We start from the raw sequence: 10,751 nt of genomic DNA, 5'->3' as shown, positions 1-10,751 counted from the left end.
TGTTCTCTACATGCACAAATTCCATTTATTAGTGTTTGAATATGCACGCGCTAATCAGCTCTTATCAAATCACTACTAATTGCAGACAGCTGTGATCTAATTGAGGACAATTAACTATTAAATGACTTTATTCGCAGGTGTAACTTTGTAAACAAAAACACGCAGAAGGGGTTTCATTATGTGCCTTTACTTGGATATACTGACAACACCCAACCCTGTCAGACAAATATGTATGGACTAAGGCTGCAAATCAAAACTTAATATACAACTATCACTGTAAACTCAAATGTAAGTGGTGTAAACAAACAAAAGAATAAACAGCCCTCCCACATCATCAGAACACAAATAGATGCGACATTCAAATATACACAATAGCAATAATAATGCTTTTTTTTTTTATGTCTGCATTTACATCCATGTTTTCTTCATTTTTCCTTCTTCTTTGACTTTCCATAACATAAGCTCCATGCAGGCAGCAGCATCGTCCTCAGTGTCATGGCCACAAACTGCGAGAAACATTTAACGCCATGCGTTTAGTCAGATGTACACATTGGGGAAAACATGCATGATATTGTAGACCACTAATACATTTCTTTATTTCAATTTGGATTAGTTTCAGTTGTACGGTGGATTTCAATGTCAGTGGCTGTCGTTATCCATGATGACCCACCACTCTCTTGGATGATCCTCCTGAGGTATTCAGCCGTGAGGTTGTTGAGGGTCAGCTTGTGAGGGAGGCCCAGACGGTGGGGGAACACCACCGAGGTGTCTATCACTGTCCCGTGGAGCAACTACAGAAAGGAGGAAGATACTCCATGCTCTTATTACCGGAAAAGTAATAAAAAAAGCTTCTTTGGAAAAGTGAGAATTACTCAGTACTCGAATAAGTTCAAACTCCAGGTCAAACCAGTTGTGTAATGGTGGAGTAATATCTGAGGGGGAAGCACCTTGGACTGAGACCTTTGACCAAAGTGGGTCTTATATTGTTAAATACAAAATAGCATTTGTTAAACCCTTACAGATTAGAAAATACACCAGTAACAATTTGCTCTACAGCAAGAGTGTCGACTGCCGTCGACATTATTCTTTTTCCCCCTCCCCAAAACTTTATCAACACATTACAAATAGCAGCATTTGTCAATCGGCGCCAGCCAGAGAGGTGGAGCTAAGACAAGAAACAATTAAAAAAGCAAATAGGCAAGAGAGTCTTTGAGCAGGGAGAAACATTTTGTCGTATTTTCTTACATCAAAGTTTGCTCTAGACATACTAATTGACATGTTTTTTATAATAGTTATAAGAGCAGTAAAGCCACCATGCAGTTGCCTCAAGAGTGCTTTTACCTTTATTAGCACTTCTATAAAAATGTTGGTAAAATGAACGCACCGTGATATATCCCGTTTCCTTTCATCCTTATAAATTATAACTTATTCATTTCTGGCCACACTTATGCATCTGGGATACGTTTCATGATTGAGACTCTTAAGTCTTATTTCCATTTTTTTAACTTGACCAAAACACTTTTAACTGATGAGAAAAGCGGCTACTTTGTAGCGTTGTTTGTAATTCTGTTTGTCAAGTTAAAGCAGAGTTTGAACCTTCTCGTGAGGCATTTACAATAGTTAGTCAACCTCCTGTACATTCTCCCATTATCTGTAACCACTTATCCTGCTCAGGGACACGAGGGGGGAATACTAGTTGACATTGGGCGATGTACACGCTGGACATGGCACCAGACTATCGCAAGAATTGAACCTGGACCCCTGTCCATTCAGGTTATCAATAATGCATATCATAAAAAGCCAACCTCCTGACCTTCTAGAAAACTGCAATATTACTAGATGACTAACTCCCAAAAAAATAAAAGGTTTTGAAATATGCTTGTGGAAAAAACAATACAAATCCAAAACATTGAAATGAATAAAAAGTATTAAAAAAACATTTCTATAATGCACATTGGGATACGTGCTTTTAAAATAACATCAAAAAAGTCCCTTTGGATGGAAATGACAGCTTCATTTGGAAAGTTTAAACAAATGCATGTTGTGAAATAATCTATGCAAACAAGAATCAGGGGGGGGGGTCATAGAAGTCACCTTCAGGGCACAGAGGTCTGTTTCCAGGCCGTGTCCAATCAGGATGGTGTCAGCGCTGACGAAGCTCAACAAGGTCTCCTGCACCTCTCTGAGGGAGGTGCGGTTACCTTTCACATCTTCCTCACCGATGCCTGAAAACCTTGACAAGTAAAGTGTCACGCGGGCTACTGATGGAACAGCTGGCCGACAAAAAATACATCAAGTTGTCATTTGATTATTGTTTGTATTGGTAATCAATGGATATTATGCCCGTTATAGCGTTATGTAAAAATCCTCGTGCCTTGTGGTTAAACGGCAAGACCATTTGATTTAAGTGTATGTGTATTTATATATATACACAGTTGAAATGTTTCTGTAAAAAAAATATTTTTGGTAGGATCAAGTGCAAGGACCATTTAGAATTTTGCAAAACTATACATTTAAAAAATATTAATATTTTTAAAGGAACATTTCTCACTTTTTTTTGTTCTTGCCAGTTTCCATATCAGTTTGGGGTTATTATGAAAGAAAAGTAGGTGTACAGAAGACATTTGGTTCTTTAAGAAACATTACCTGGTGTTATAGTCAATGACCTCATTATCGGGTCGGATGAAGGTGTCATAGACGACTTGCACACTGGAGTTGACAACAGTCACTCTCGACAGCTCCAGACCATGAATGGTATAACACTACGAGGACCAAAGTGAACACAATAAATGTTGTTTACACTGCCAGCTAAATATAAATAATAATGTGAAGTCCACCCACAGACCCACTCAGTTGTTTTTGTTTTGACATCAGGCAAACGTGAATATTAAGGGGGTTCAATAGTAACTACTCGGGTGCATATGAAGTGCATTGGGGAAAGGCTCTGGTATTAAATATCTTTTCATTCTGTCAAATAACCAAAGTTGGATAATTTCTTTGGCCATACATCACTATTCTAATGAAACATCCACAAATAAGATGCGTTTGAGTTCGGTTCTCAAATGTATAATTAAAAATAAGCTGATCACCATTTCACAATCCAAAGAGTAGACCCCAGGACAGCTGGCATCTGAGGGTTGTCTGGGAACGGTGGACACAAACCCATCCAGGCTGATGGAATCATGGACATGCACCTGTAAAAATAAAAAAGGATATCGATCAGACATTTATTTACCCAACAGTTAATTTGAGGAGGTTTTAGACAAGAATCCAGTTAGGGGATAATCTCTCTGTATCTCTTCATACCTGAAACACTTGACATCCAGGAGCTCCCATGACTCCCTCACAGCAGCTGTAGCGCGTCTCCACTCCACCTGGCACTGTGGGCAGTTTCAAAATGTACACAATAATCCGACGGTGTAAGCCAGGGGTGTCAAACTCATTTTTACCGCGGGTCACATCAGCATCGTGGCCCCACCTTAAAGGGTTGTAACTGAAACACTGTATAAACTACTCCCGAACATACAGTTAAATAACTCTTTGCATTTGATCATTGTTTATTTGAGTGTAGAAATATTGTACATAAGAAAATGTCTCCAATATTATAACATAAATCCATTTAATTTGAAACCTTCAAAATAAAAGCACGGGATATTTTTATACATTTCTTTAAGAAAAGGTAATCATATGTCTAAACTACTCCCGAACATATTGTGAAACAACTCTTTAAATTTGATTATTGTTTATTTTAGTGTAGAAATATTGTACATAAGAAAATGTCTAATATTATAATAAATCCATTTAATTTGAAACCTTCAAAATAAAAGCATGGGATATTTTTTTTTTTTACATTTCTTTAAGAAAAGGTGATAATGTCTTTTAAGCCGTCAGGGGCCACATAAAATGAAGTGGCGGGCCGAAGCTATACAATAACATGCGTTTTTAAGACTTCGAACTACGGTACACTCACCTTTTTCTGTGACCCCTTTCCCATAGTGATAATTACACTCCTCCTTACGAATGTGTTTGCCCATTTGGTTCACGGAGTACGTGGATCCACAGCGACAGCAGATCCTCTTGAGGGCTTCAAGCAACAACACAGTAGACAGAAGAGTTGGTTAAATGTGCTGAGAAAAAAATCAACCGTCATGGTCCAGCACAAGCCGAGTGAGCCCTCTAGTGAACAAATGTGAAAATGGCATCAAAATGGCATTTATGGGAGTAAAGCGTTTTCACTCACGGTCTGCACTGCCTTTCTTAATGTCAATAAAAAGAACACAAGAACCGGGTTTCTCCGGGTGCTGGACAGGATAGTTGCTCTCAACCAGCTTCTCCTCAGTCAGAACATAGTCCCTCAAAATCTCATATAACGCCACATCATCTGGTGGAAAGACACATGTCACTGAGACGCTGCCACAATGTTTGAATTAAATAACAAATGCATAAAAAAAAGGGAACCAATTCTCACCGTTTCCTTTAAACTCAGGATCAAGTGATATGTTTCCTTTGGATCTTTGGCTTTTTACTTCATTTTCATCATCTGCAACAGAAAACATAATAATGGATTTAATACAAACAGCTATGTTGAATCAGATTTCATGAAGGTTGTCCAGAAGGTTTCACCCTTGGCCGTCAGGACACTTTGGTTCTTCAGCCTCTTCAGAGCGTTCACGGCAACACTCAGATACTTGAGCTTGTTCACACTGCGATTGTACACGGCCTTCTCTTCAGCGAGGGCCTATCAACAGAACCGGGGTTAGAAGGGAATGGATCGTAGTCCGACAGTGAGGAGTACATCGATGACAGGACGGTCACCTTTTCAAAAGCATCGTTCACGTTCTCCGTGGTCTTGAGGAACTCCTCCGTGAACATGTTGACGTAACGCTGTCGGATTTCATGTGGCACTTTCTCCTTGGCGGCCTCGCTCTGCTTCAGTCTACGTTTAGTCGCCACAGCCTAAAGGAATAAAGTCTTTATTAATAATCAACAGAAGAAATGTGCCTTAAGTCTTTGAACTTGGTACCCATTTTAATGTCTTATTATTATTTTGTTATTTTATTTCATTTTGTATTTAATGCTAATATTATTTTGTTGTAATTAGTTTGACTGTTCGGTCCTTCCCTTCCTCCTCGTTGGGCCCGCCTCTTGGAGTGAAGGTGTAGAAGTATATACATGTGGGAGGGGGTGGGTGGGAATGCTGTGCGTGTATGTATGTGGATATGGATGGTTGTGTGTGTAGTTGTATATGTGGATATGGATGGTTGTGTGTGTAGTTGTGTTTGTGGATGGTTGTGTGTGTAGTTGTGTATGTGGATATGGATGGTTGTGTATGTGGATGGTTGTGTATGTGGATGTGTGTAGTTGTATATGTGGATATGGATGATTGTGTGTGTAGTTGTATATGTGGATATGGATGGTTGTGTGTAGTTGTATATGTGGATATGGATGGTTGTGTGTGTAGTTGTATATGTGGATATGGATGGTTGTGTGTGTAGTTGTATATGTGGATATGGATGGTTGTGTGTGTAGTTGTATATGTGAATATTGATGGTTGTGTGTAGTTGTATATGTGAATATGGATGGTTGTGTGTGTAGTTGTATATGTGGATGGTTGTGTGTAGTTGTATATGTGGATATGGATGGTTGTGTGTGTAGTTGTATATGTGGATATGGATGGTTGTGTGTGTAGTTGTATATGTGGATATGGATGGTTGTGTGTGTAGATATGGATGGTTGTGTGTGTAGTTGTGTATGTAGATATGGATGGTTGTGTGTGTAGATGGTTGTGTGTGTAGTTGTATATGTGGATATGGATGGTTGTGTGTGTAGTTGTGTATGTGGATAGTTGTGTGTGTAGTTGTGTATGTGGATAGTTGTGTGTGTAGTTGTGTATGTGGATATGGATGGTTGTGTAGTTATATATGTGGATATGGATGGTTGTGTGTGTAGTTGTATATGTGGATGGTTGTGTGTGTAGTTGTATATGTGGATATTGATGGTTGTGTATATGTGAAAATGGATGGTTGTGTGTGGGTGTGGCCGTTTGTTGAGCTGGGTGTTCGTGTATATAGAGATTGGCATTCGTCCCCGCAGTGGGCTGGACTATGGATACTGATAGTACTTTTGGATGTGTGCCGTTTGTTTTGTTGTGTTTATTTATTTGGATGTCAAGGACTGCTCTGTATTGTTGAAAATGCAAACAAAAAAAGTTTTAAAAATAAATAATAGGTTCCCAACCAAAGCTGCCAGTTTCCCTTCTCACCTTCACAGCGGTGTAGACGGCAGCTTGAGGCGCGGCGAAAGCAGCCGGACTCGAATGCGACAACGCGAAGGCCGAGGCCAGCGAAGGCTTACGTGCCGGCGCAGGAATGAGCATCGGGGCTGTGGTGCGGTATCTCTGCAGAGGGATGACTGCAGCCGGATGGTACATCTGTCTCACAGAGACAGTGTTCGGATGCACTTGGCTGATCGGGGTGAGCACTGAAGTCACTTGGCTGGAGCCGGACGTGCCGGCCAGAGGGAAGATGCCCTCTGGGAGGATCAAGTGCAAGTTGTTGTCCGCCCCGATCACGGCAGTGCCCAAAGTGATGTAGTTCATGTGAGCTGTGGAATGAGTCGGAAACACGCAGGCGTAACGCATCCATGCAAAGCAACGAACATACACCTGAAGGGGAAAAGCTTGGCATACAAATAAAACAAAAAGTAAATGCTTCTTGAGCGACACATAAAACAGAGCAGGGGTCTCATTTATAATTTATGAATTGAGGCCGGACTGTAAAGATGGCTCTCAAATGTTTAAACTCACCTAATAGTGAAGTGTAAATTGTGGATTTCTGTCATCATAAACAATCAAACCAGATGTGTTATTTGTGCTTGGGACCCACAATTATCCCATAAGCACCTTTCAATTGTGAAAGATGCAAGCCACTTAAAATCTCAAAATCAAATACTGCAATATTTACAGATCAACAGTTTTTAATAATCTTCTCATGGGCTGATGTGCCTATATCACAAATTACAAATTTAGTTTTCAAATAGATTTTTTGTTGATAAGACTCTAGTGTTCATGATTTAGTGTGGATCCTACAAACTATTTTATAAATGGGACCCCAGGTCTGCAAGATGTTTTACACATTATATATATAAATAAATATTATTTATAATTATATAAATAATATATATATATATTATAAATATATAAATGAATATATATAAATAATACATCAATGTCTAAAATGAACGGACACAAGTAACACTGTTTAAATTCAATAAAGGCTTCAACTTTGGAATGAGACAATCATGTGCATTGTTTTCTTTTCTACTCAGATGATATTTTATGTTCACAATTTATTGGTAATCTTTCAAAGAATTGACCTTCATTAATCTCATCCTCGAGAGGTAAACAATGCTCACCATGTTGTACGGGAGCAGGCTGCAGGTTCTCAGGGGTCTGAGCTAAAGCAAAAGATGCACTCTGGCTCTCTGGCTTCCTCTGACAAGCAGAGGAAACGAAGGCCTGACCAGCTTTGACTGAAGCGGTCAGCATGGAGGCTCTCTGCTGCGCCTGCTGGATCTTGGAGGTGGTGGAGGGCTGGGAGGAAAACCCTGACACTGCTGGCGCACGCAGGGGAACCAGCACCTGGGGCTGAGGTCTGCTCTTCACCAAGGGCTGCTAAACAGAGCTCATCAAACCACACCGTAAAAATGATAATTCAGGCTTGAAAAAAATGTTCACACGAGATTGCCCCAGATGAAATCGGCCATTCTGAAGTATGCATTTTAATGTATATTTATTTATCTAGGATTAAAAGAATAAAAATAGCTTGGATCAATGTTCTTACCTTAACATGTTAATGGACTTTGGACATTTATATGAAAGCATCATTACAAAAGAAGAAGTTTGAGACTGAAAAAGAAGCTGCAACAAATACGTATTTTAAAGAAATAGTTGCTAAAGAACCACTTACCTCTGTGTGTTTGGCATCATGAGCCACCCTCTTCTTTCCCGGCAATGCTTGGGGTTTGACGTTAAACTTTGGCTTCTCCACATCCACAGTGCCAACCTACAAATGAGTGAATGTGAAAAACGGTTAAGGGGGGGAAAACGATTGTTACACTGCAAGGGTTGGAGAAACGTCTTCATCTGGGATCTCGTCCCACGGCGTACTCACCGACACGTCAGGCTGCTCCTCATTCCCCTTCTCCTCATTCGCCTCCATGAAGATCCTGTAGCACTCCTCCATCGGATCACTGTCAGACAGCTCAGAATAGTTGAGCTCCTCTTCATCAGAGCTGGACTGAATGACTATAAATTCTTCATCGGCGTCTTCCATCACAAAAAGCTGCCCAGTGGATGCGGATGATAATTCAGATGGGATTGCCAAACTCGACGCAGATGAATGGAGTGAAAGTGGTTCTGCTGGCACCGGGTAGCTTTCAGGCGCAGCAGCTGGACCCGGAAACCATCCGTGCATTTTGCTCGACGTATTCTGGCTCTGTGGCAGCGCTGAAGACCACGGACTGCTAACCCGGTCCTGAGCCGGCTGCTCTGCGGTCTGGACCTGCTCGGCATGTTGCCCGCATGGCGAGTTTGAGGTAGCATCTGGAGCGTCATAAAATAGGGAATTTCTTGTTGGGAAATGATATGGATTCATTTCCCCACCACTAGGGGGCAGCTCACACTGGGGAAAGTCAACCTGAAAAGAGAGTTTGTCCTTTTCCACCAACCGATTGTTGCCGTTGTGATCTTGCGGGCCTGTGGTGGCAGGACTTGCCGGACTTTGCTCAAATACCTTTTCAGCACGAAATTGATTAATTTTCTGATTTTCACTTTGCACGTCTTCCAGATAGGCCGCTAAATTAACTGCACTCTCATCAACGGGTACATGTTCAAACAATTTGTTTTCATAATTAAACAGACCATGATTGTTTTCTCTTTTTTTCTCAAATGTTGATGTATCTAGAAGTAAAACGGGCTCCGTCTCGACCTTCTCCACTTCATCCTGGAAATCAACCGGATTCTGAGCTTTCGCTCTCTTTCTGTCGGGCGAGGGAGGAATGTCAATAATCAGGACACTGTCTTCATTTGAGTCATCGAGTGGCTCTGGGGATGGCGACTGGGAAAGCTGAGACTGATGTGCGACGGGCTTCTTTTGGTCGCACGGTGCGGCGTTCCGTGACCTTTTCAAACCTGGCCCATGTTTCCCTTTTGGCTCTTTACCCGATGAGCTGCCGGATCGCAAACCGGCAGAAAAGTTGGACAGGGGATCGTACTCCAAATCAGTCCTTGGTTTTGAGTTGTCAACCACGTACTTCCTGGATCGGGAGTACGTTCTGGTAGAGTCTGCGCGTGACGACAGCCCATAAATGCCTCCGTCTACATTTCTAGCCCCAGTCTCGGACTTGGAAACAGAATAATTTGGTTCAGTTTTGACGCTGTCTGCCAATACGGTCTGGTAGCGGGACAGTCGCCTCTGCTCCTGTTCCACCTCATGCCTCACGGTTTCGATCTCCTTGTTGATTCGCTCCAGCTCCTGGAGGGAGTCATCTTTGGTCTCATCGGTTGATGGATAACCAGTTTGCTCTCCTGCACAAAAGGAACATGCAATGGCACTCGTTAGTGACATAGTGGACTACAATACAGGGTGAGATTAGTTTAAAAACAAATAAGAAGTAGGGCGTGCTGGCATAGTGTGCAGGGAATTCACATTTAAACAAAGTCAAGAGGAAAACAGACTCCAAATGTGCTCAGGAATAAAATTAGATAACTTCTAACACATAATTCCCAGAGTGTGATCACAGGGGTGTTTGTAGGATTCCAAGAATAGGGGGGCTAAGCCACAAGGGTAGTGGTGTGACGAGGAATGTATGGGCAATTTGTTGGGGGGGGGGGGGGGGGGCCGGATATCCATTGTTAGAGAGACAGGTCATACATTGGTTAAATCAGAAAGTGATTTTGCTCTGTAGTTTTCTTGAATTCAGTATCTGATAACACAAGAGACAGAACTTCAGGGTCATTGTGATATTTCATGCTCATTTGGACTCCATCACAGAGATAAAGATGAACTAGTTCAGTGTCAAATATACAATTCAATGGGAAAAATAATATATATTAATTCAAAGAAGAGATTTCGATAGTTATTTCTTGTATTTAGAATTTGCTTATTCAAACTCGCTGGAGAAAAAATAAATATATATATTAGGTGGGACTGAACAACATTTTAGGCCTGACGACGCCCCTGTGTTTTCTTCCCATGCAGCATAAACTTAAAAAGTAATGATTTAACACACTTAAATTGCTAAAGTTACATGCAATTGAAATATTGTACCATACAAAAGGCCACAGGCGAACGCACACCTGAATGTGTCGCATATTGTAGCTCAACGCACTGACCTGCAAAGTTTACCATCGACGAATGACACGAGGCACCAAACGCGTCCCGCGACGACTCCGTGGCATGTTTGTACAAACAGTAAGGCCGCTCGCAGAGCCCACGTTTAAAAAAAGGACAATTTATGCCATCAAACAGACCAGACGAGGAAAACATCAGGAGCACGTTTCGTTTGACTCGTTAATTGACTCTGGCGCGGTAGGTAGAAGTTCTCGTGACGTCATCCTCGTTCATATAGGCTCCGTTCAAGTCGCGAGACGACCGATATGATTAAATACAACATTTTATTGTGTTTTATTTGTTCCTTGAATGTTAATATTTTTCGGGAAATAAAACTAATTTAAACGCGGAAACATTACT

General features: G+C 41.2%; 1 protein-coding gene across 1 annotated transcript; it reads right to left on the bottom strand.

Moving 5' to 3' along the window:
* Positions 1 to 11: 11 nt before the first annotated feature.
* Positions 12 to 10,547, bottom strand: LOC130196349 (RNA exonuclease 1 homolog). Its single transcript, XM_056418375.1, has 16 exons — positions 10,394 to 10,547; positions 8,172 to 9,586; positions 7,968 to 8,063; positions 7,414 to 7,672; positions 6,263 to 6,603; positions 4,816 to 4,956; positions 4,624 to 4,738; positions 4,469 to 4,540; positions 4,241 to 4,381; positions 3,971 to 4,084; positions 3,307 to 3,380; positions 3,090 to 3,194; positions 2,647 to 2,762; positions 2,095 to 2,233; positions 671 to 791; positions 12 to 506 (listed from the first exon to the last, which is right to left on the bottom strand). Exons 1-16 carry the CDS (start codon positions 10,545 to 10,547, stop codon positions 409 to 411), a joined length of 3,501 nt encoding a protein of 1,166 aa, XP_056274350.1. The 3' UTR covers positions 12 to 408.
* Positions 10,548 to 10,751: the final 204 nt, after the last annotated feature.

Source organism: Pseudoliparis swirei, chromosome 7 (genome assembly GCF_029220125.1).
Source record: "Pseudoliparis swirei isolate HS2019 ecotype Mariana Trench chromosome 7, NWPU_hadal_v1, whole genome shotgun sequence".
Lineage (NCBI taxonomy): Eukaryota > Metazoa > Chordata > Actinopteri > Perciformes > Liparidae > Pseudoliparis > Pseudoliparis swirei.
This window is presented reverse-complemented; position numbering and strand designations above follow the sequence as displayed.

What these genes read in the sequence shown, in the direction of transcription:
- LOC130196349 (XM_056418375.1), bottom strand. Translation starts at nt 10,547, where the DNA reads ATGTTTTCCTCGTCTGGTCTGTTTGATGGCATAAATTGTCCTTTTTTT. An exon ending in ATGATGCCAAACACACAGAG is followed by an intron (nt 7,673 to 7,967) that starts GTAAGTGGTTCT and finishes AGCTCTGTTTAG; the next exon opens with CAGCCCTTGGTGAAGAGCAG. An exon ending in GAAAGGGGTCACAGAAAAAG is followed by an intron (nt 3,381 to 3,970) that starts GTGAGTGTACCG and finishes AACTGCCCACAG; the next exon opens with TGCCAGGTGGAGTGGAGACG.